Genomic DNA, 24,914 nt, shown 5'->3' with positions numbered 1-24,914 from the left:
ACCATATCAGATACACATAGCCCCACCTGGCCCACTGACCAGACAAAGGCTCCTACAGATTTGAACAGCCCACGTGGATGCTTCCAAGAGTGGCTGCAGAAACAGATGCCCAAACACATGGACACAGGGGTGCACACAGACCCAGGCATGGTCACAAGATGGTATGGAAGCTCCCTTGCCCATGAACCACTCCTTGCACAAGCAGTGCCCGTGAGGCTCCACCCACACAGACACACCCTCTCCTACCTTGCCTGCTGGGACCATTGTTTTACCTCCCATCCTGCTACCTGGTAACCATGGCAATTAAGAGGGATGTGGTCAGTAGGCCACAACTTTTGACCTCTCCAGATCTTTTCCTTAGACTTTTGCTCTGGGTTGCAAGTCTAGAATAATACTGCTTAATTGAAATACAGTATAAGTCACATACACGGTTCTGAAATTTCCAAGTAGCCACACTAAAAAAGCAAACGGCTAAAGTTAATTTGAGTGCTTTTATAGAAGGCACCCAAAATATTGTTTGAGTATATTAATACTATCTGTATGAAATTATCAGAGATCCTTTGCCCTCTTTTGATATATCGAAAACTAGTATATGGGCCAGGCATTGGCGCATGCCTTTAATCCCAGCACTTGGGAGGCAAAGGCAGGCAGATTTCTGAGTAGGAGGTCAGCCTGGTCTACAGAGTGAGTTCCAAGACAGCCAGGGCTACACAGAGAAACCCTGTCTCAAAAAAACAAAACAAAACAAAAACCCCAAAAAACAAAAAACAACTAATATATATTTTATAAGTAGTTTTAAAGAATTATTTATTGCCGAGTGGTGGTGGTACATGCCTTTAATCTCAGCACTTGGGAGGCAGAGACAGGCCGATTTCTGAGTTTGAGGCCAGCCTTGTCTACAGAGTGAGTTCCAGGACAGCCAGAGACACAGAGAAACCCTGTCTCGAAAAACCAAAAAAAAAAAAAAGAGTTATTTATTTTATTTTTATTTATATGAGTACACTGCAGCTGTCTTCAGACGCACCAGAAGAGGGCATCAGATCCCATTACAGATGGTTGTGAGCCACCATGTGGTTGCTGGGAATTGAACTCAGGACCTCTGGAAGAGCAGTCAGTACTCTTAACCACTGAGCCATTTCTCCAGCCTTTATAAGTAGGGTTTTTGTTGTTGTTGTTTTTGTTTTTGTTTTGTCTTGTTTTGTTTTGTTTTGTTTTGTTTGAGACAGGGTTTCTCTGTGTAGCCCTAGCTGTCCTGGAATTCACTCTGTAGACCAGGCTGGCTTCCAACTCAGAAATCCTCCTGCCTCTGCCTCCCAAATGCTGGGATTAAAGGCGTGCGCCACACCGCCTGGCTTGTACGTAGTTTTAACTTAGTGTATTCACGGTGTTTGAGAACCGCATGTGGCCGGTGTTATGTACGTGAGTGGGCTCACTTGTAGACCCAGCTCTGCACTCTGAGAACCACACAAAGGTGGTTTGTATTTGTTTATCATTTGAGCTCCTTTCTACCAGGGACTGTGTTTCCTTAAGCTCGCCAGAATCTTTCACTTCTGTCTTCTGCCTGTCTCCTGGTTACAGAATGTTGAGGCTGGAGGTTCCCTAACTGTGGAACATTTAGGAGTAAGTCCTAGTTCTCCCCTTTGCTCTCCCCAGATGTGTGGCAACTTTCGTGAGTATAGCAGCTGTGTGTAGAGGGGTCCATCCAGACCCTAAGACCTCTTGAGATCTAGAATATATGGCTATCTGAAATGCCAGTCTTGGCTTATCAAACCTACCCACTCAGTACAGAGCCAACTAGACAACCACCCCAGTTAGCCTGGTCATGCTGTCACTTCTGTTTGCTCCCAGGTCCACAGAGTAAAGCCCAGAGATGCCCACCAAACGAGCACAGTTGTCTGGGGACCGAGCTATGTGTCCCCATGTCTCGTCTCTGCAATGGGGTCCAGGATTGCATGGATGGCTCAGATGAGGGTGCTCACTGCCGAGGTAAGGGCTCCCCACACTCTCCTGTGCCACTGATACAGGATATCTCTGCTCAGCATCTGCTGGGATGGCTGGTTCGTGGTCAAGGACCATCCTTGAGCTTAGTGTGTATGAGTCCTTCTTCTGGTCCCATGCCCAAACTTGTGGGGCCTCTTGGGCTTGGAGATTGATCAAATAGGACTTCTCCCGTGGGCCTGACTGGGCACTTTCCTCTGACTGTGTGTGCCACACAGTCACTGCCTCTTTTCAAGTCCATTCTCAACTAGTAAATGAGGAGTCAGCATTTTTATACTGTTTGATTTTAGTAGTGGACTCCTCCTTCCAAAGCTTTCCTATCTGACTCTTGACAGAGGAACAGAGGTGCTGTGCTCAGAGCTGGGGATAGGGACGGAGGGAGGGTTTGTGACCCTCCGGAGCTGCAAATCTGGGGGTCTCAGAAGCCACTCTGGTCCTTCCTTTCCCAGCAGCCCATACATTCTCAGAGGTGGTGGATGGGGAGGCAGTTCAGTCTGAGGGAACACAAGTGATGCGTCATACTTTTTAGCTGTTGTAGGAGCTTGAGAGGAATCCATGGTTTGGTTAGTGACAAAGCTTCAGGCCTGGGGTTAGTGAAATAGTAGCCTCTCTTCTTCTGCCCCGGGCTCTGGGCCTGGAGCAAGCAACGTCTGACAGGCCTTGAGGAGGGTAGTCATGGGGGTCGGGGTGCGGCCAGCGTCATATGTCATACACATGTCAGAAAACATCTGCCTGTGGGAGGCGGCACATCTGGATCCTTTCACTTCGGCACGGACTGTGGAGCAGGGGAATTTGTGGGGATTTTTCCCCTCCTTTCTTTTTTGGCTGATTTCATCTGGGGATCTTGGAACAAGATATAGAAATTAAGTTTAGGGATAACTTCAGCCCCATGACCAAGCTTAGCCAACAGTGTGTGCCCTGGTTTGCTTCCTTCTGGAATACCTTTTAAGTTACAGAAACAAACAAACAAAAACTTGACTTTGAACCTCCCCCAATATTAGAGAAGTCGCCCCCCCCCCACAAACCAAGACGTCTTTTTTAGATTTTCCACAGCAGGAGACATTTTCTTTCTTGGCAAAAAACAATGAAGGTGGTACATTTGGGCTTTCTGGCCAGAGAAGGGCAGAAGGAGTAACCAAGACCCACCTCCTATCCCAGCTCCTCCTGCCAGGCTTAGTGCCCTCAACACCTTAACCCTGAGCTGTTCTCTTCTGGGTGGTGGAGTGGGTCACTTGGACAAAGGGGTCTTTGTGGCCTAGTTGCCCAGCTCCAGCAAGCCCTTAATTGGGTCACTGGTCTTGGGGTGGGGACCAACTGTTCTCGTACCTCTCCTCGCCCCATCTTACCCCTGCTGTCTCCCCTGTGGAAATGGGTCATGGCAGAAGGAAGAATCCATTTTACTTCCTCCTTTTCACCCTGCATCTGGTCTCTGGGTCTTCCCTCTGAGGCCCCCAGAGCTCAAACATGACTTAGCACAGTGCTTTTAGGCCAGAAGGCAAAAGCAGCCGTGTGTCTGTCCGTTCTTCACCCTCAGCTGGAGCTGATGTAGTAACCCCTTTGGGTACAAACATGAGGCACACAAAAGGGACAAGACTCACTGTCCCTTCTTGGTGATCCCAGCACTCATCCTCAGGGAGACACAGGTGTACTGAGTGTCCGGGCAGGAAGAGGCAGGTGACAAGCCACAGTTGACTGTGACCCTGTACTTGCCGAGTTGGCCCTTCTGGGCTTTGCAAAATACTGCACTTGCTTCCTCTGTCCCCTCTCTCTCAGACATGATGGCCTTTTTACTTCAAAGCAGTTTCTGAAGGGTGACTGGAAATGGAGGGTGGTTGCTGTCTTGGGGTGTCTGTGTGTCTGGGATGGTTGCTGTCCTGGAGTGTCTGTGTCTGGGGTGGTTGTTGTCTTGGGGTGTCTGTGTGCCTGGGGTGGTTGTTGTCTTGGGGGTGTCTGTGTGTCTGGGATGGTTGCTGTCTTGGGGTGGCTGTGTTTGGGGTAGTCTGAGTGTCTCTCTTCCCCCGTGCAGAGCTCCGAGCCAACTGTTCTCGAATGGGCTGTCAGCACCATTGTGTCCCCACACCCAGTGGGCCCACATGCTACTGTAACAACAGCTTCCAGCTGCAGGCAGACGGCAAAACATGCAAAGGTACATGAACGTGACTGTATGGGGTGTGTGCATGAGGAGACTGGCTATAAAGGTGGGCTGGAGCAGGGCCGGGCTTGGAGAGGAAAATCAAAAATGAGGGGTCCAAGGGGCAGTCCACACATAGTGTGGCTGCAAGCCCTAAACATTGCTTTCTGCCTACCCTTAAACATTCCTCCAAAAGTTGAAGCTTGCACGTGAATTTTGCTGTCAAAAATTAAACATTAGACCAATGGTACGGCTTGCTCCTGTAACTCCTATATTTGGAAAGCTGAGGTATGTGGATTGCTGTGAGTTCCAGGCTAATCTGGGCTACAGAGTGAAACCCTTTCAAAAAATAGATCAAGGCCAGGCAGTGGTGGCGCATGCCTTTAATCCCAGCACTTGGGAGGCAGAGGCAGGCGGATTTCTGAGTTGGAGGCCAGCCTGGCCTACAGAGTGAGTTCCAGGACAACCAGGGCTACACAGAGAAACTCTGTCTTGAAAAACCAAAAAAAGGTCAAGTATTATATTATAAAAAAAACCCAAAGTTTCTTCGATTCGATTCTGATACTGTTCCCCTCTCTCTGGAGGGCATGCCTCCTGGTAGGATGTGCTGCCCTCTTACAAGCCCCGCTGTGTACACATACTCACCAAAAATCTAATTGGAAGTATTGCTTGTGGGTGTGTTCTCTTTCTGTAAGTGATGCTGCACTGTGAGTATCACTTACAGTGTTTCTCTCTCGTTAGTGCATTCCAGGGGTTTCCCCCATCATCCCCGGTAGTATGTAGAGATTCACCTCATTCATTAAAAAACCACTGTGACGTGAAGCTATGACCACAGCTTACTTGGCCATTTCCGTATTGATGAGTAAGATGTTCCCAGTGTTTCAAACAATGCAGACTTTTCTGTTTTAAAAAATGCCCCAAGATTGCACAGATTCTGCTTTCTCCACGAGGCTGCCTCAACCTCTCTAAATTACATACTTGTGACCTGCCTCTCTCTTTGTCTCTGCCTCTGCCTCTGCCTCTACCTCTGTCTCTGTCTCTGTCCCTGTCTGTCTGTCTGTCTGTCTGTCTCTCTCTCTCATGTGTACAAGTGTTTTACCTACATATATGTCTATGCACCACAGGTACACCTAATGTCAGTGGAGGGTGTTGGATCCCTGGAAGTAGCATTATGGGATGGTTGTGAACTACCATGTGGGTGCTGAGGATAGAACCCGGGTCTTCTGCAAGTGTACCGGTGTTCTTAACCCTTGAACCATCTGTCTAGACCTCTAAGTATTTTTTTAAGATTTACTTATTTTTGTATATGTGAGTGTTTTGCCTACACGTGTATGTGGTACCACATGCATACTTGATGGCTGAAGAGGTCAGAAGAGGGCATTGGATTCCCTGAAACTGGTATTTCACATGATTGTGAGTCACCATGTGGGTGCTGGGAACAGAAACTAAATCCTCTGGAAGAGCAATCAGCGTTCTTACCCACTGAGCCATCCCTGCGGTCCTCTTGACTTTTATTTCTAATGCAGGTCTGGGGATCAAACCCAGGGCCTCGCATGTGTCAGGCAAGCACCCTGCTGCTGCTGTATACCACAGTCCTTTATTTCCATTGTCCAGTCTCCTCTAACCTAAGCTTTTCCTTCCTTCGTCATAACACCAGCTTTCTGTTTATAACCAGAATGCAAGTATCACGAAGATGGAAATGTAGCTCTGTTTTCAAATTCATCATTGTATCTTTCCTACCTGCCTGGTCTGTAGGAAACATCCAAGAAATGTTTTCTAAATGACTGTCAGTGCGCATGACCCAGTAAATTCCAAAACTGTGTTTGCCGGGCAGTGGGTTTGTGCGTTCTGAACTGTAATCGATTCTGCCGGTCAGCTGGTGGTGTCTCAGGGCACCCGTGCTGCGCTAGAATGTCTATCTTCTTGTCCTTTTCTCTATGGGCAGATTTTGACGAGTGTTCTGTGTATGGCACCTGCAGCCAGCTTTGCACCAACACAGATGGCTCCTACACATGTGGCTGTGTTGAAGGCTACCTGCTGCAACCAGACAACCGCTCATGCAAGGCCAAGAATGGTGAGTGGGGCTGCCTGTGGCCACAGAGCTGGGGACCTGCAATGCAGTGCCCCAGTGAATCGTGGCCGCAACCGTTAGAAGTCCCAACTGCCCTTTCTCTGTCCCATCCCCAGAGCCAGTAGATCGGCCCCCAGTGCTACTGATTGCCAACTCCCAGAACATCCTAGCTACGTACCTGAGTGGGGCCCAGGTATCTACAATCACACCCACCAGTACCAGACAGACCACAGCCATGGACTTCAGTTATGCCAACGAGACCGTCTGCTGGGTACACGTTGGGGACAGCGCTGCCCAGACACAGCTCAAGTGTGCCCGGATGCCTGGCCTGAAGGGCTTTGTGGATGAGCATCCTGTCAACATCTCCCTCAGTCTGCACCGTGAGTCACTCAGAAGGCCGGGAGCAGGGGAGATGGGCAAGAGGCTGAGATGGGCTCTTATGGTTCTTAGACACAGGAACAGAGCGGTGGCTATTCTTCCTTTACACTTTGAGCCGCCTCTGGATGGCTCTTTCGTTTCTGGTTCAGGGCTAAGGGAGGCCTCAGTGGAGAAGTGTAAGCTGAGAAGGCCATGGTCACTCTCCAGAGACCAGGGACTGTCCCGTCTTTGAAAGCAGAGTGTCATTAGACTACAGAGGGGCTTTCCCATCCAGAAGGATCTGGATGAGGGTCGGGGAAGGGTGCTGTTAAGTAGCAGAGGGCGGAGGAGCCTGAATCTGTCTTGCTTTGGGCTTCCATGTAGTATTCTTACCCTCAGGAGTAACCAGAAAGGACACCCTGCTGTTGGGTAGGTGCCAAGTCCTTGAGCCTATTTCCTGTCTGTGGCAGTCAATGAGAAGAAGGGAGGAGCCATAGGCCACTTGAGAATTTAGGATGTGTTGGCCATTCCTATGCAACTTTGCTGTCTAAGCGTGGGGGGAGGGGCGGGTGTCGAGAGCTGGGTTCACCATGGCTGGGTGCAGATCCCCTCTCGTGCTATTACACAAACAAACAACAACAAAAAAAATTCTTCAGAGTCAACAGCTGACCGAGTCACATTCCCCGAAAAGCCACATGGGGCTGAGGGGAGGGGTCTGGCCTGTGGTTGATCTGTCCCCAGCCCTCAGACATAGATCTCTGACCTTGAGTAAAACCAGAGCTTCCCACCACAACTTTGGTTCCCTAAACTGCTTAATGGGCTGGTGTTACTCTGTCTAGATCTGATAAAGTACAAGCTGATGGTAAAGAACGCCTCGCTAATGAGGCTGAGGGTTATGAACTGTGGATCCTATAGTCTTTGGTTCTTGGTTTGGTTTGGTGGTGTTTGCTGACAAATGCTAAGTAGGTATCCTATGGCTGGCTAGATCCCCACTCCTGGAGTAGGTCTGTAAGCTCCTTTCTTCTGGGCCTGTGAGGCTCCCCTACAGAAAGCCAAAGTCCCATGAGGTTATAAGGATTCAGTTTGATTGAGGATCCTTTTGGGGGATGGTGGAAAACAGACCAGCTCCTACTCTCTGTGGCCTCAGGATAAGGCTCAAACATCAACCTCTGGCTCCCCAGAGCTATCAGTGTCCAAGGTTCACCTGTGATTGGCTGTCTGTCCTTCTGCAGTGCACAGCAGAGAGCTGCCAGGCACCTGAGGGAGAGGCAGCTCAAGGAGCCCTCTGTGCTGAGACTAGAGATGACTGTCCTGTCTGTGTTTCTTGTTCACTGTCCCACTCAACAGGCATGCTTGGGCAAAGAGAGATGGCAATGGCACCCTTGCCTCAGGGCCAGACATGGGTACACTGGGTAGGTGGCTCTGATGTACCCTCTGGAACCATCTCAGCTTCTGCCCTGGCCTGGCCATTCTTCCCCAAAGAAGCAGGAAGTAACCTTGGGTAGAGACACCCCTCCCTTGGCAAACAGAATTGCCTTGCCTACCAGGCTTCGGGACTTCACTGGGCCTCTGGGGCAGAGTCCAGGAATCTGGAAGAAACCAAGGTTCTTGGAGAAAATCCTTTAAGGGAGAATGATTGGATTCCATGTGCCCCAGCTCCTATTCCTCCCTACCTCGTCCCCACCCCCACTCCTGACGCCAGAGTGTCTGGCTGTCACCCTGAGGACGGTGCTTTGCTCACATCCCACAAACTAATTATGGGCCCTGGCTTGAGGATGTCGGAAGTGTCTCTGTAACTCCCTCCCCCACCCCAGTACATCCCCCCCCCCCAGGAGGAGGCCTGCCCTGGGGTCAGGGGGCTCCAGGGGCCCAGGTTACATACCTGCACAGGGGCTGCTGTCCTATCCAGGGGCCCAGGTTACATACCTGCACAGGGGCTGCTGTCCTATAATTAGCTCCCTGGAGGATGAAGGAAAAGTTCGCTGCCTTCTGCCTTCTGTCCTGCAGCCAGCTCTCCCCGCCATCCTTTCCTGTGACTGGGACCTCTGTGAGACCCCCCTGGGAGCATGCCTAAAGCCCTTAGTGCTGTGGGAAGAGAGGGGGGTCAGGTAGTTGGGATGTATATCTTATGACTGAGAAGAGGGGAGCCAGTGAGGGCAGCAGACTGGTGTGGGGAGATGGGGGAAGCTTGCCTCAGAGAGATCTCTGTAAACAGAAATAAAGAAGGAAGGAAGCTGGGAAGGGGGCCTGTTCACATGGGTCCTGAAGCCTGGGGACCAGTCTGCTCCGCATCCTGAAAGCCCTGTATGCTCCCCCGCCACCCACACACCCACACAAGGTCCATTACCTCTTCCCTCAGAGAGCACAGTCTGCTATTCCATAGCCCCGTGGCCACACTGGCCTAGATTGGTGTGGCTGTCTCTTCTCCCACCTCAGCTACAGCCCAGCCCCACCTTCTCTTCTGCCTAATGACCTGGAAGACCTGAACGGATGAGGCCAGAAAAGAAAGGAAGCAAGGTGGGGAATGTGGCTCATGGCAGGCTGTGTTCCATCCCGGGGACTGAAAAGGGAAAAGAGACTCATGGCATTGAAGTTGAGGACAGAGAAGTCACTGGAGCCCACATCAAAGTACAGCAAGATCTTTACTCAAAAAAATGATAAGGAAATAAGTAATTTTTCTCTTTTTAAGAGTTTTCAGTCATCCTGTCTCCAGAGACATTGTGTTCACTTCAACATGCACAAGTTTAAAAAAAAAAGTTGTTAAAGGTTTTAATTTTTTATATTTTATTAACTTCTTTACTCTGTGTGTGTGTGTGTGTGTGTATTGGTGCACACATGATTCATAGTGCGCATGTGGAATCCAGAAGAAACATATGAGAGCCCTTCACTGCGTGGGTCCTGAGGGTTTAATTCAAGGAGTCTGGCTTTGCAGATTCCCCACTGAGCCAGCTCACCAGCCCTCTTAACAGAACTTGTTTTGTATTTTTAAGGCAGGATCCCATGCAGCCCAAGTTGACCTCTAGCTTGTTATACAGCCAAGGCTGGCCTTCAACTTCTGATCTCTCCTGCCTTTAGTCCCTAGTTGTAAAGTTCAGTTTTACGGTTATGTTTTTATCTGATATTATCATTAGAAAATTCCTATACTATGATTGTACTATTAATTTTTTTGGTGCACATATGTGTGTGTGTACTTGTACATAGATGCATATGTGTGCACATGCGTGCAGAGGCCAGGAGTCTATGTCAGGTGTCTTCCTCCATACCCTTCTGCCTTATTTTAAAATTGTTATTACATATGTATGAATATTTTACCTGCATGTATGTCTATGTATGCCTAGTGCCCAAGGAGGCCAGAAAAGGGCAGCAGATCCCTTGGAGCTGGAGTTACAGATAGCTCTGACCCACCGTCTAGGTGGTAGTTACTGCAGAGTAGCAACTGTCATTAATCACTGATCCATTGCTTCAGCCCCGCCCTCTGCCTTAGTTTTTGAGGTAAGGTCTCACTGAACCTGGAGCTTGTCAACTGAGGTAGACTGGCTGACCAACAATACCCCAGTACCCTCCTGTTTCAGCCTCTTTGCTGGGACTATAAGAATGTACTACCAGGATCACCTTTTTGTTTGTTTGTTTTGTTTTGTTTTGCAGGATCACCTTTTAAAATTATTTTAGAGACAGAGTTTTGCTGTATGGCCTTGGTTGGCCTGGAATTTGATATGTAGACTGGGCTGGCCTTGAACTCACAGAGATCTGCTTAAAGGATTAAAGGCATGTGCCACCATCGTGTCCAGCAACAACTTGCTTTTTAAAGAGGATGCTGGGAATAGAACACAGGTCCTTGGGCACCAATTCTTTAACACTTTGCTGACTGAACCGTTTCTCCATCCCTAATTAGTTAATTTTTTTTAAAGATTTTATTTATTTATTATATGTAAGTACACTGTAGCTGTCTTCAGACATGCCAGAAGAGAGCATCAGATCTTGTTATGGGTGGTTGTGAGCCACCATGTGGTTGCTGGGACTTGAACTCAGGACCTTCAGAAGAACAGTCAGTGTTCTTAACCGCTGAGCCATCTCTCCAGGCCAATTTTTTAAAACTCTATAACCCAAGCTAGCCTCAAACTCACGGTAATCCTCTTTCATCAGCAGCCTTCCAAGTGCTGAGATTGTAGGTGTAAGCCACCATGATGAGCTTTTAATCTGTGGCATATAAAATTGTAAATAAATAATACTGTAAACTATATACACATAGACATAAATATTTTGAAAGTGATACACAGAAGACTAAGTTCTGAAACTGAATCCCAAGAGGGTTGACAGGCCTGAGATTCCCAGAGCCCAGAAATGGCCTTCCCATTTAACCCCTTAAGTGCACTGAGCAGGACAAGCAATCGAATCTGCTAACCCCCATCCTTCCGCTTCTGAGCTTAAATTCCTCAGCTGAAGAGCTCTGGTGTGTTCCCATTCCTCATCTGAGGATGTGGCCACTGTAAGAAGGACGAGGCTTTGGGAAGGTGAAGCTGCAAACAGAGGCCTGGAAGGAAAAACCACTTGACGAAGTTGTTTTGTGTTGTACTGTGTGAGGCAGAGGTGTCTGGAGGGGTTTACAGGTGTCTGGGGTTTCCTGGGATGTGCTGCGTGAAATAGGAGGGCCTAGAAAAAGGACCCACATGTTGCAGACACCAGGGTTGCAGAAGAAGTCCCTAGGCCCAGCTGACCAACTTTGCTTTTCTTTCCCCTCCTCTCCACCTTTTTGGGAAGTGGAGTGGGTAGGTGTGTTAAAAAAAATCTCAACAGGAAATGGAGTCGTACTTTTTCTAGAGGGCAGACAGATAGAAGACAGACTGTGACCCTCTGCGTCTGCGATCGAACTGAAAGGGGCATGGGGGTGTGTGTCCTTTCCCCTTCCTATGTTCCATACTGTTTATAGAATACTTCAGAAGCTGAGCATCATGGCTCACACCTGCAGTCCCAACATGGGAGGCAGAGGTAGCAGGGCTGTAGTACACTTCAGGCCAGCCTGAGTATGTAAGTATCTGAACGAGAAAACTACACAAAACACCCAAATGGAACGGTTCCAGAGTTCACACATGAAAGGGACTCCCTTCTTTGGCCTTTCTGACTCCCACAGGGTGTCCTGATACTGTGGAGGTCTAGCCGTTCTATCGTCTGGCCCAGGACCCCTGCACCCTGGCTCTTTGGCTTCTCATCCCCTTTCGGTTTCCTAGTCACTAACAGCACTTTCTTGTTTCTCCTCTCCTGGCCAGCACCAGCCCTGTGTCTCCGGGCCCAGGTCCAACTTTGTCCTCTCCTCCCCCGCTGTCTCCTTGAAGTTGCCTCCCAAGCCAGCTTACCCCAGCTCTGTCCTCCCTGTTTTCAATCCAGAGGAAGTAACTTAAGCAAGACAGACATTTCAGAGCCCAGTGAGAATTTCTCAATCATGCAAAGACCGTTAAGTCAGGCAGAGCAGAAACCAGGATTTCATCCATGGGATCCTGGCTGGGTGTATAAGCAGGGGCAGGAAGGTGGTCAGGGAATAAGTTACGGTAACTTCTGGACTTGCTGTTGGAACAAGCAAGAGCTGAAGTCAGGATTTGGTAGCAAACAGGAACATGAGGCCATGTTATTTAGTAAAACCTGCCAGACCCGCCTCACTAGCCAGATCCCTCAGTGGGGTTGCAAATTGTCCTCTGCCAATGTCCTCGGTATTCCAAGGCCAGAGAAGGAACAGGGAAGGATGCCCTGGCTCCAGGACAACAGAGGGAAGAATCGGTATTCAGTAAATATTTGTTAAGCCAATCAATATGTGTGTGTCTGGCACCAGGGAGGAAATGTAAAGATAATGCCTGGTCTCCCGCATCTGCAGTCAGGTGGGTTCATAATGACAGGAGCTCCTGGGGTCACTGGAGCCTGTAACGAGGAGAGGCACTTTCAGTAGGCTGAGTTCCAGCACAGAGAGCTCTTTTGTGCGGGCAAAGCTTTTTCCATAGGGGACATTCCTCCATGTAGGGAGAACTCCTTCCATTAAGGGAAGCTCCACTCTGTGGGGAAAGTTTCTCAACAGAGCCAGTGTGGAATAGGAACAGTAGTTTCAGCACACACACCCAACCTGTTGCCCACCTGAACTCTGGAGGCCACAGGTTGGTAGGGATGGTAGGAAAGATTGGGGTTAGGGCAGAGGTGACTATGAAGTGGTCATGTGCTACATGCCATTTACTGATGACTTACCTAATGATAAGACCAGGAGTCAGACCAGTGCTCAGAACCCAGCTGGACCCAGGGCAGAGCATAGCATTGGAAGTAGGGTGGAAGAAATTAGAATAAGGCCCAGAACCAAGTACATTCCCTGGGGATGTAGCTAATGTAGCTAATGTAGAAATGGGGTTCTTTCATCTTCAAGGGACATGGTGGTGCTCTATAATCTTTGGGTGTGTGGATGTATCTGGAGATATTTTCTCAAGATATAGAGACTCCCTTCCTACATGCAGATTTTTTTAGTTTAAAGAAAGTGACCACAGTCGTGTTACTGAAGCTGGGATCTTGGGAGTCTGCTGGGGGCTGTGTTTCTGGAGATCAGCCCACTACTTAAGAAATCTCTCTTGAGCAATGTGGATGACAGAGAAGGTGAGAAGGACCAGAGATGGATTTGTGCTGCACGATGAGACTGGGGCTGCCAGGGGAGCTGAGCACTTGTAAACACTCACCAGGTCTATTCTAGGGCCTGGAACTGAAAGTCCTCTTTGACGACACCATACCATCCGGCTGTGGGGCTGTGGTCTTAACCTTTTGACTCATTCATCCTTCTCAAGTCCTAAGTCCTTCCCCCCTCTGCTAGAGGCCCTGCCACTCCAACACCAGACCACCACCACATTCCTCCTCCTTGGGCTTATCAGGGTTGCTCCTGTCTTAGGGCTTAGAACCTTTGACCAGAACTCCTCTAGAGGGCAGGAGGGTGTTCTAGGGCAGGTCAGCCCTGGGAGTGTAGAGCGCAGGGATCTACCCTTCAGGATTTTTGCTGTATTGTTTTATTTAGGTTTAGTTTGGTTGGGTGGATGAATTTGGTTTGTTTGTTTTAGATTTATTTGTCCATTTTAAATGTGTATGTCTATATATGCACCTGTGTGAGTTTGTGTGCATCATGTGTGTGCAGATGCCATGGAGCTGGATGTATAGGCAGTTGTGAGCCACCTGACGTGGGTGCTAGGAGGAGCTACACCCAAGTTCCCTGCAAGAGCAGCAAGTATTCTTAACTATCGAGCCATCTCTACAGCCTCTGGCTGTTTTGTTTTGTTTTGTTTTGTTTTAGACAAAGACTCAAGTCACCCCTGCTGGCCTTGGAACTAACTGTGTAGTCAAGGCTGGCCTTAAACCCTGACCCTCCCTCCCCCACCTCTTAAGTGCTGGGATTACATATTAAATGTTTGTCATCATGCCCAGCTTTCCAGTCATGCCAATTATGCCTATAAGTCATCTAGGTTGTGGAGCAGGGATATTCAGCTCCTGCAGGCAAAAGCCCAGGGCTCCACCTGAACCCCAGGCTATAAGACCAAGGTCCATATCTCAGAGACTGATAGGCAATGGTGAAGGATGCCCCTTCCCAGTATGACCAAGTCTCTCTGCACAACTTTATAGAGTAGTGGCCTGTGGCTGGGGATGGGGTGTGGGGAGGGAGCAGAGGAATCTGAACTTTAGGAGAGAGGAAAATAATGCGGTGGAGTGGGCTTGGATAACAAAGGAGTTTTGCTTGAGACTAATAATCTCCAGCTGCAAAAATACCAAAGGGGAGGCCAGGCTGGCTAGGGACTCCATTCTTGCCAATTCCTTACAGTCAGGTCTGCTGAATGGGACTCTGCTTGGCCTTTGGGGAAGTGAGGGGAGCCCAACCAAGGGCAGACACATGAGAACAGGGACTGTCACTGCCCTTCTTTCCCAGAAGCGGGAGGGAACGCAGGCCAGGAGAGAGGCCCACTCAGGTTCCCCCCATCTTGAGGCTTGGCCTGAGTATGGAGCTGCATCTGGAAGCAGGGCATCAGCTCTCTGCAGGCTTCTTCCTCTTTCTCTCTTGCCAAGGGTGGATGGGTGAGCAGGGCCAGGGTGTTGCCAGTCCTAGGGCTGGGCAGTGACTCAGGGAAGCCCGGGGACGTTGGAGAGAAGGCCATTTGTGCCAGCTGGTGCTAGGAAAACAGATTTGACTGATGAATTTTGCACACATGCCAGTGGCCCCCAGACCCCCGCAGTACCTACCAAGTAAAGGGCACAGAGCCTGTTGATTTCAGCTGCCCTGCTGGCTGCCTGGGGCTGCAGGATGGTCCCTACTCCCTACTTTGGGACTTCAGTTTCCTTTGGAGGTGGCCCAGTGGGCTTAATCTGGTTTCTGTGTGTGTGTGTGTGTATGTGTGTGTGTGTGTGTGTGTGTGTGTGAGAGAGAGAGAGAGAGAGAGAGAGAGAGAGAGAGAGAAAGAGAGAGAGAGAGAGAGAGAAAGAAAGCGCTTGCACTGAGCTTTCTGCCTCTATGACTCTTGTCCTCCTCATGTCCCCCTGCCCTGCTCCCCAGGATGGAATAGTGTTGGGAACTCAGAGGACAGAGTACAGAGTAGCGGGTTTGGGAATGTGTCAGCACTCGTAGAGGTAACACCTCATCCCTATGACCTCTTCCTCCAGTTGTCTCAGGGTGGGGCTTACCAGAGGGGACCTGAAGAGGAAGCCATTTCTGTGAGCCTCCAGTGACTACTTCCCCCGCCCGCTCTGTCCTCAGTCCTGTGACTCTGAGTCAGTAGCCCTGGCCAGCCAACTTCCCTGGATGACACTGTTCCTGTTCCCTGCACCCCCTCCCACTATTAAGAAACAGCTCCTGGATCCCTGTGGAGAGGAAGGGGGATTGGGGAGGAGTTGAGCAGAGTCCATCATTATACCTGTAGCCGTGTGGCAGAGTAATCCCTACAGGGCTGAGTCCGATGGTGTGGGCCAAGCTTCAGCCAGAGGCAAGTAGTAAAGAGACATCTACCTGCCGTTGAAACAGTGCAGATAAAAGTCTCTGCCTTAGGAACGGTCAGGTCTGCAAGTGGCATTTCTTCTGAGGGTATATTTGAAAGGAACCAGCAGGGGGCATGGAAGCCTGGGCTGTGTTGGGAAGGCTGCCAACAATTGTCCTTATCCCCAGACTTCCAACAGTCCTGCCTTACCGTCCTCCTGTGGCCCTTCATGGCCTAGAATAACCATGGTAGCTGCTGTGTACCGTCAGGGAGCTCCTCTTCCCGTGGCTCCTGGTTGGTCTCCTGGTTATCTCCTGGTTGGTCTCCTGGTTATCTCCTGGTTGGTCTCCTGGTTATCTCCTGGTTGATCTCCTGGTTTATCTCCTGGTTATCTCCTGGTTAGTCTCCTGGTTATCTCCTGGTTGGTCTCCTGGTTATCTCCTGGTTGGTCTCCTGGTTATCTCCTGGTTATCTCCTGGTTGGTCTCCTGGTTTATCTCCTGGTTATCTCCTGGTTAGTCTCCTGGTTATCTCCTGGTTGGTCTCCTGGTTATCTCCTGGTTGGTCTCCTGGTTGGTCTCCTGGTTACCTCCTGGTTATCTCCTGGTTGGTCTCCTGGTTGGTCTCCTGGTTATCTCCTGGTTGATCTCCTGGTTATCTCCTGGTTGATCTCCTGGTTGATCTCCTGGTTTATCTCCTGGTTATCTCCTGGTTGATCTCCTGGTTATCTCCTGGTTATCTCCTGGTTGGTCTCCTGGTTTGTCTCCTGGTTTATCTCCTGGTTATCTCCTGGTTATCTCCTGGTTGGTCTCCTGGTTGGTCTCCTGGTTATCTCCTAGTTGGTCTCCTGGTTATCTCCTGGTTAGTCTCCTGGTTTATCTCCGGGGCCCTATTTTCACCACTCCTGGACTCTCTGTACTTCAGTTCTCATTTCTTCTGGGCTTCCTCAGGATATGAGGGAATTAAGTACTAACATGGAAGAAGCAGGGATGTGAGGGCAAGAAGAAGGAGTTTGGCTCATGTGACTGATCCTCAGCCTCGGGCCACCAGTCTTGTGTCACGTATGGACTTAATATTTTGAAATATTTTCTCCAAGCTGAGTTCATTTATGAACATTCTACTTTCCACTATTTTTTTCTTTAAATTTATGCAACATGCACAGCTTCTAGCTAGTACCTCTTGTTAGTATGAAATAATTATACTTACCATGTAAAGCAAATATAAATCAGGACCAAACTAAAGATATGTGCTGTTTTGGTTAGGAAGGGTACCCTTTGCTGAAGTGAAAGCAGGTTAAAAAGAAAATATTGGGGTGAGCTGGTAAGCCTGGCCTCTTGGCACTACAAGATAGTGCTTTCAGTGAAGGCTGAATTAGAATTTGAAGAGCCTGTCAGTCAGTCAGTCAGCCAATATTTACCTAGTCCTTCCTGCTTATGACAATCCTGAGCCCAGGATGGAGGTTGGGGTAGGGGGTTGAGTATATTTGGAGACTTCTATTTGGAGAGACCAGATACTTGGAAACATAGAGTATCAAAGTGTGACTGTATCTGCCGCTAACACCCACAAGAGCTCCGGGTAAGGTGGCTGCAGCTGGCTGGGGGAGGGAGGATTAGGTCCCAGAGAAGGCGAACTCACCGGAGGAATGGTTGCCTGTGGGTGGGCCTGTCCCACATAGCTCTCTCCTTCCTTCTTCAGATGTTGAGCAGATGGCTATCGACTGGCTGACGGGAAACTTCTACTTCGTCGATGACATTGACGACAGGATCTTTGTCTGCAACCGAAATGGGGACACCTGTGTCACTTTGCTGGATCTGGAACTCTATAATCCAAAAGGCATCGCCCTGGACCCTGCCATGGGGTGAGTGGTGGGCTGGCATTCTGATTCTCGAAAGAGGAGGTAGAAGCTACAGCGGGAAGTGGGAGTCCCAGTGCCTGCGCCCCATTTATCATGTGTGCACCTACAGGAAGGTGTTCTTCACTGACTACGGGCAGATCCCAAAGGTGGAGCGCTGTGACATGGACGGACAGAATCGCACCAAGCTGGTGGATAGCAAGATTGTATTTCCACATGGCATCACCCTGGATCTGGTCAGCCGCCTCGTCTACTGGGCAGACGCCTACCTAGACTACATCGAGGTGGTAGACTATGAAGGAAAGGGTCGCCAAACGATCATCCAAGGCATCCTGGTGAGGGAGGCTCTGTCTGAGGTGGGGGGGGCTCTGTCTGAGGTGGGGGCATCCTGGTGAGGGAGGCTCTGTCTGAGGTGGGGGCATCCTGGTGAGGGAGGCTTTGTCTGAGGTGGGGGAGACCTTTGGGGAATTGATCTCTAGGGCTCCCAGCAAGTGTGGCAAGAGTGGAGTCAAGCAGCCCGTGTCTTCTGGTGGAGCCAGCAGGAATGTGTTAGACAGGAGGGATATGGCTTCCCATTCTGATGGGAGCAGTCATTTAAAGATGCATTTTTCTACTTCCTTTTTATTATTTGAGGCTTAAAATAACCTCTGGGAGATGAGCGGGCAGTTGACAAAAGGGGGGTTCAAAGATGTTTGGTAATTTGCCAGAGGTTTACACAACTGGGAACAACACTCCAACCCAGCCAGGGGGTCCTGCTGCTCATCCTGGAGTATCCACTCCGAGTAGCTAGCTTGCTTGTGCAGCCGTGCCCGGGGCTTTGCGTGGAACTCTTCCGGTCCTAACCTTGAAAGTCTCACAGCAGACCCCTTATCTTGGGCAAGTGGAAGCAGCTGGCCCCTGTAGGCTTCCTTGGGACACAAGTGGGCTCTCAGTCCTCGAAAAGCTTCAGTTAAGCTGAGCGTTCTCTGGGCAGGGAGGTTAGGGCCCGAGTGTAAGTCATCTGCAAATTATCAAAGCAGCTGCAGGGAGCAGAATTCTGCGAGGGACAATTCCTATCCTCAATGGTAGGATGGCCCAGTGATAGGCACATCCGGTGCCGTATAGCCATGTCACCACAGAGGCAGAATATAGAAGGGAATATCATCTCTTCGAAAACTCCAGTTCTGTAAAGATTACTTTGTGAAGGATGAATAGGAGATGGACAAACAAAAATTTCCAGAACACAGGAGACAAGAGGTTAAACAAAACTAGCGGGGAAAGATTGGGCGTAGATGATGGAGTCCGGGTGGCAGTCGCGGGCCTGTGGGGGTGAAGGGAGCATTGTTGTCGTTTCGCCTTGTTGAGCGATGCCGCCTGCCGTCTCAGATTGAGCATCTCTACGGCCTCACTGTGTTTGAGAACTATCTCTACGCCACCAACTCAGACAACGCCAACACACAGCAGAAGACGAGTGTGATCCGAGTGAATCGGTTCAACAGTACTGAGTACCAGGTTGTCACCCGTGTGGACAAGGGTGGCGCCCTGCATGTCTATCACCAGCGACGCCAGCCCCGAGGTAAGCAGTCAACACAGCACCCCCCAAAGTTGGCTTCACCCTAACAGCACTGTCGGCTCAGGATCACAGGTCATCGTCTTCTTCTTCTCTTCTTAAATTTACTTATTTATTTTATGTATATGAGTACATTGTAGCTGTACAGATGGTTGTGAGCCATGAATTGAACTCAGGACCTCTGCTCACTCCATCCCTGTTCGCTCCAGCCCCGCTTGCTCCAGCCCAAAGATTGATTTATTTATTGTTATATGTAAGTACACTGTAGCTGTCTTCAGACACACCAGAAGAAGCCATCAGATCTCATTATGGATGGTTGTGAGCCACCATGTGGTCCTGGGAATTGAACTCAGGACCTTTGGAAGAGCAGTCAGTGCTTTTAATCACTGAGCCATCTCACAGCCCTGCAGATCTCTTTCAGATCGAGAGTGCTTCTAAGCACCTTCTCCAAGCTACCAACTCTGGCTTCTCCTCGCCATAGATATCCTTGCCTTTCCACCACTCAAGTTCCCTTATGCCTGAGTTGTGGCAAGGCAGTGGATACTAGTTCTGTGGCTTCAAAATTCTAAAATGGGACAAGGACAAAAACCACACACACACCTTGATGACCTGACAGCTCTGTCCTCTGCCCCCAGTGCGCAGTCATGCCTGTGAGAATGACCAGTACGGGAAGCCAGGTGGCTGCTCTGACATCTGCCTGCTGGCCAACAGCCACAAGGCAAGGACCTGCAGGTGCCGGTCTGGCTTCAGCCTGGGAAGTGACGGGAAGTCCTGTAAGAGTGAGTATTAGGAAGAGTTGGGCCTGCTGGGGGTGGTGTGGGTCCTGCTGAGGGGTAGAGGTGGGTCCTGCTGGGGGTGGGGTGGGTCCTGCTGAGGGGTAGAGGTGGGTCCTGCTGAGGGGTAGAGGTGGGTCCTGCTGGGGGTAGGGGTGGGTCCGCAGACATTCCCCTACATCCCAATGACTCTGCCTAGAGCCGAGACATAAGGGACCCACATCCAATGCAGTGATCTTTCCTAGTACATGTTCTTTCATTCTACAAGTATGTAGCAAACACACACTGGGTGTTTTACATTGTTCAGGCAGTGAAGGGTGTGGGGGGGGAGGGGGGCAGAGGAGCTGTCACGACAGTCTGAGAGTGTGATATCTAAGCCAAGCTCTCTGCTGATGAAGTAAGATGGTCAGCCGCGTGACTGCTGGGAGATCATTTATGGAGGTGTGAATTTACGGTTCAAAGGCCCTGAGGCCAGTGTAGGGTGTGGTGCACCGAGAAGAGAGGCAGAGTGGTGTCACTGAAGGGAGATGAAGGGAATTTCTGATTGGGATGAGGAGCTTATGGTCGCTGTGGAAAGAAATGGAGTGATTGGGTTCATCCTGCATAAGCTTATGCTGTGCTGGGCAGGAGAAAAGAAGCCAGGAGTCTGTCCACGGCGTGGGGCAGAGTGATGTGGTTTAGGCTAAGATGGTGGCAGAAGTGGTAGAGTGACCAGATACCAACGTATTCTGAGAGCACTCCTTTTGGGCCCCGAATTTCGTTCCTGAATAGTGGGCGATAAAGTGAAAACAAGCCTCCCCCCTCCGATTTCCCATCCAAAGCTGCTCATGTCAAATCCCCATCCCACAGTGGCCCCAGGACTAGAGTGGAGCATGCTATCTTGTGTTTTCTGGGAGTAACTCAGAGCCCTGTCTGCTCCACGTCTCCTGACCCAGCCCAGTCAAAGCACTGCAGCACCTCAGACCCAGATTTCAAGTTGGGTGGTGACCATGTGTGCATGTGAATGTGTGCATACATGTATGTGCATCGTGTGTCATGTCTGTGTGTGTACGTGCGTGAGTGCATATGTGTGTGTGTGTGTGTGTGTGTGTACGCGCACTCAAGCACGTGTATCTGTATAACTTTGTACCCTTTGTACCTGCCCTAGAACCTGAACATGAGCTGTTCCTCGTGTATGGCAAAGGCCGGCCGGGCATCATCAGAGGCATGGACATGGGGGCCAAGGTCCCAGATGAGCACATGATCCCCATCGAGAACCTTATGAATCCACGGGCTCTGGACTTCCACGCTGAGACTGGCTTCATCTATTTTGCTGACACCACCAGCTACCTCATTGGCCGCCAGAAAATTGATGGCACAGAGAGAGAGACTATCCTGAAGGATGGTAAGGGTGTCAGAAGTGGGAGGTGTGTGGGAAGCGCTCCTGAGGGATGTGGCGCCTGGAACAGGAAGACATCAGAGGCTTAGATTGCTCCCTCACAGTAGGAAGAGTCCTCTGCTGACTAGCTGGCTGGGCTGGTTGGCATGGAGATGAGGGGGATAGACAGGTTGACCCCTGTGTGACCCCCTTCTTGGCTGAGCCAAAAAGAATCAGGAGGATGGATAGATGTGTTAGGCAGTGTGAGCTGCCTTTGCCAGCCCTTGGGAAAACTCAGGGTCTTGCTGCCATTGGCTCAGAGCCCTGGAGCTGTGTGCAGCATACAGCCAGGAGAGGCCACAGGCCGTGAATCAGAGCTGGGCCTGGCACATCAGACAGGGCCCATCCACAAGTGTAAATGCTCATAGTGTGTGCAGCTAGATCTCATGGCCACGGAAACCTGCACCTTCATGTGTCCCGAGAACACTGTCTGCCTCGCCCTCTGACCTCCTTTGCCAGGGCCACTGTGCTGTGGAGCCAGCCCCATGAGGGCTTCTGAGCTGTGTGTGTTTTACCTCAGATCTGGTTTTTGGGGCCCGGAGATCTGGTTTCTCCACAAGTCAGTCTGGCCTGTTCCCCACCCTCTGTGCAGCTCAGAGAACCTCAGCAGTCAGCAATCATAAGACTGTGTGGAAATCAAGAGTGACTCCTGGTCAGGAAGACACTGGGGGATCCCTGTACAGGGAACTGCTATTTAAGGGACACTTGAGATAAAGCCTTTGGCTAAGGGAAAATTCACTTCCTAATTTATTCATTTTGTGAGCTCAGGTTTTTTAGGCCCAGGATGGTGGCATCATACTCAAGCAAGGAGCCACTGCCTATCACCCCGGCTGTCCACCTAAGCACAGGCCCAGACATGCCCTCATCTGAGAGCTCCCCTCAGTCACATAGTTTCCTGGCTGCCCCATGCTGTTTTCAAAATATAGATGCAGTGTAGATGTGGCATCTGAAAGGGTCTTCTCCACTCCCAATCCCCCTCCTGAACCTCCCTCCCCGCGCCCCATCTGCCCACCATTCAGGGCACCACACGTCTCTAGCTCCCCCTGCCTGGCCATCATTTCTCCCTGATTTCATGGGTCCTTCAAGGGTCACCCCCACGCGATCTCTACACCCTCACAGGCATCCACAACGTGGAGGGCGTAGCCGTGGACTGGATGGGAGACAATCTTTACTGGACTGATGATGGCCCCAAGAAAACCATTAGTGTGGCCAGGCTGGAGAAAGCTGCTCAAACTCGAAAGACTCTGATTGAGGGCAAGATGACACACCCCAGGGCCATTGTAGTGGACCCACTCAACGGGTGAGCCTGGCCGGACTGGGAAGGGAAGCAGCAAAGCCAGGGGCGTGGCTGAGGCAGGCTGGCTATGGAGCAGGAATGGGAGCCTGAAAAGAGAGCATGTGTCCCTCCGTCTGTCTGTCTTGAGCTTGAGCGGGGAGAACAAAACCCTGATATACAACCGGAAGTCTGCTTCTGCCGCTCCCTAGAGAACGCTCTCCTGGTTCCCCTTGGCTCTGAGCCGCCCTAGCCTTTGGGTCTGCGCAGGGCTTGCTTGCCAACAACTGCACCTGACTGCCTTCCCTCACCCACCACTTCCTGTCCCATCCTTTGCTGTCTGGAACTCCCAGATACCTCACATTTGGTTTCTTGTCAGTGTCGGGTCTCAAAGAAGTCCCTCCACCCTCCCCCCCCCCATTTCACCCCAACTTGCTGCCTGGATTCTCTCCACCCGTCACTTTTAATTTTCCTCCTGATTTTATCACTCTAACACGACCTTCTTGAACAACTTGTTTCTCTTGGGATGTGAGCTCCTAAGGGGTGGGGAACCTTGTTCTCTGCTGCATCCTGGGATGCTAGAAGCATGCCCTGCTTACAGTAGCTGTTCCTCGGGTGTTTCTTGTATGGTGGCCTGAGTCGATGTGATGTGGGACCAGAGAGAGCTCTAGATACCACCTAATGACTGGAATCACAGCAGAAGCTGTTGTGGCAAGGGTGACCATATATGGTGCTGACCAGTCACTGCCCACAGGTGGATGTACTGGACAGACTGGGAGGAAGACCCCAAGGACAGCCGGCGAGGGCGGCTCGAGAGGGCTTGGATGGACGGCTCACACCGAGATATCTTTGTCACCTCTAAGACAGTGCTTTGGCCCAATGGGCTAAGCCTGGATATCCCAGCTGGGCGCCTCTACTGGGTGGATGCCTTCTATGACCGAATTGAGACCATACTGCTCAATGGCACAGACCGGAAGGTGTGCATTGTTTAAATTGTTTAGCCCTGTTTCTATGGAAACTCCATGAGGTTGTATGTGTCTGTGTGTGTAGGGCTTTGTGCTTCTTCTTCTTCTTCTTCTTCTTCTTCTTCTTCTTCTTCTTCTTCTTCTTCTTCTTCTTCTTCTTCTTCTTCTTCTTCTTCTTCTTCTTTTCGAGACAGGGTTTCTCTGTGTAGCCCTGGCTGTCCTGGAACTCACTCTGTAGACCAGGCTGGCCTCGAACTCAGAGATCTGCCTGCCTCTGCCTCCCAAGGGCTGGGACTAAAGGCGTGCACCACCACCGCCCAGTGGCTTTGCGCTTCTTACAGGTTTACACATGACTACTCTATGAATGTGTGTTTGCATGTTGTGTATGTTGTCTTGTTTGAGGATATCTGTCTCCATCCGGCTGCCCACAAGCATACCTATGTGTGCACTTCTGTGTGTGTGCACATACATACATACAACACACTGCAGTATAGTCTCGCAGCAGCATGTAAGGTGCCAAGGGATAGCATATATGCGTGTTCGTTCACTCCATTGGTTCATGAGTTGTGTTTGCCTTCAGGTGTATGGACCAAAGTATCTTGGTGTGTCAGGCCCTTCACAATACAGCTCTTGGCACCTCTCCCATCTTGTGTCTCCTACTCCTCACAACTCAACATTCTTTGAACAAGCTACACTAGGCGGGTTGTTATTCCAGAACATCTTAGGCCTCTGCTCCCCGAGCTTCTTCCTGTGAATCCCCCTAGTTCTGCTTTGTTCCCTTTCTCTTGAACGTTGTCTCAGGTCCCTCTTCCTGCAGATTACCTACATATGCCCTCCATGAGACAATGGTGCTCAGAGTACCCGTCACGCCTCAGCCCTTAATAGATCCCAGGAAATGTTACTTAGGTAGCAAAATAAATGGCTGAATGTTGGTGTGCATGTGCGTGTGTATATGTGTGTGCTCGTGTGTGTGTGTGTGTGTGTGTGTGTGTATGTGAGACATAAATGACATTCATACTGAACAGCCGTATGAGAGGTCCGTATGGACAGTGTCCTTTCTGGGTTACCTGTTGGAGTCAGAACCACCAGGGCCCCTAGTAGTCCCTTGGGCATCCCTATTTGTCCTCCTCTCCTCAGAAACATCTCCTCCGTTCCTAGATTGTATACGAGGGTCCTGAACTGAATCATGCCTTTGGCCTGTGTCACCATGGCAACTACCTCTTTTGGACTGAGTACCGGAGCGGCAGCGTCTACCGCTTGGAACGTGGCGTGGCAGGCGCACCACCCACCGTGACCCTTCTGCGCAGCGAGCGACCTCCTATCTTTGAGATCCGAATGTATGACGCGCAGCAGCAGCAAGGTGCTCCTTTGTAGGCTGGGGACGGTGGGTGGGTAGGATAGGACCCCGGGCTTTAATATCGAAGATTTCCCAGAAGCCTCTGTTCCCCCATTCACTTCTATTCCCACGTCTGTGTGTTCCCTTTCATACAATGTGACCTTCCTCTCCCTACTTCCTCTTTGGTCTCCTCACTTGGTGAGCTTCCTTTCCTGAATCTGCCA

The 24,914-nt window shown here is 50.3% G+C and overlaps 1 protein-coding gene across 2 annotated transcripts in view; it reads left to right on the top strand.

The window, feature by feature from the left end:
- Positions 1 to 24,914, top strand: part of Lrp1 (LDL receptor related protein 1) — an 86,103-nt gene that overhangs the window by 9,364 nt on the left and 51,825 nt on the right. For both annotated transcript variants that reach the window (XM_031350234.1, XM_031350233.1), the window contains exons 3-14: positions 1,849 to 1,986; positions 4,025 to 4,144; positions 6,075 to 6,203; positions 6,317 to 6,580; positions 17,221 to 17,383; positions 17,490 to 17,712; positions 18,743 to 18,932; positions 19,562 to 19,705; positions 20,847 to 21,083; positions 22,236 to 22,416; positions 23,144 to 23,366; positions 24,513 to 24,714. In XM_031350234.1, the coding sequence (XP_031206094.1) occupies positions 1,849 to 1,986; positions 4,025 to 4,144; positions 6,075 to 6,203; positions 6,317 to 6,580; positions 17,221 to 17,383; positions 17,490 to 17,712; positions 18,743 to 18,932; positions 19,562 to 19,705; positions 20,847 to 21,083; positions 22,236 to 22,416; positions 23,144 to 23,366; positions 24,513 to 24,714 (2,214 nt within the window). The remainder of the gene's footprint in view (positions 1 to 1,848; positions 1,987 to 4,024; positions 4,145 to 6,074; positions 6,204 to 6,316; positions 6,581 to 17,220; positions 17,384 to 17,489; positions 17,713 to 18,742; positions 18,933 to 19,561; positions 19,706 to 20,846; positions 21,084 to 22,235; positions 22,417 to 23,143; positions 23,367 to 24,512; positions 24,715 to 24,914) is intronic.

Source organism: Mastomys coucha, unplaced genomic scaffold (assembly GCF_008632895.1).
Source record: "Mastomys coucha isolate ucsf_1 unplaced genomic scaffold, UCSF_Mcou_1 pScaffold4, whole genome shotgun sequence".
In the NCBI taxonomy this organism is placed as follows: Eukaryota; Metazoa; Chordata; class Mammalia; order Rodentia; family Muridae; genus Mastomys; species Mastomys coucha.
This window is presented reverse-complemented; position numbering and strand designations above follow the sequence as displayed.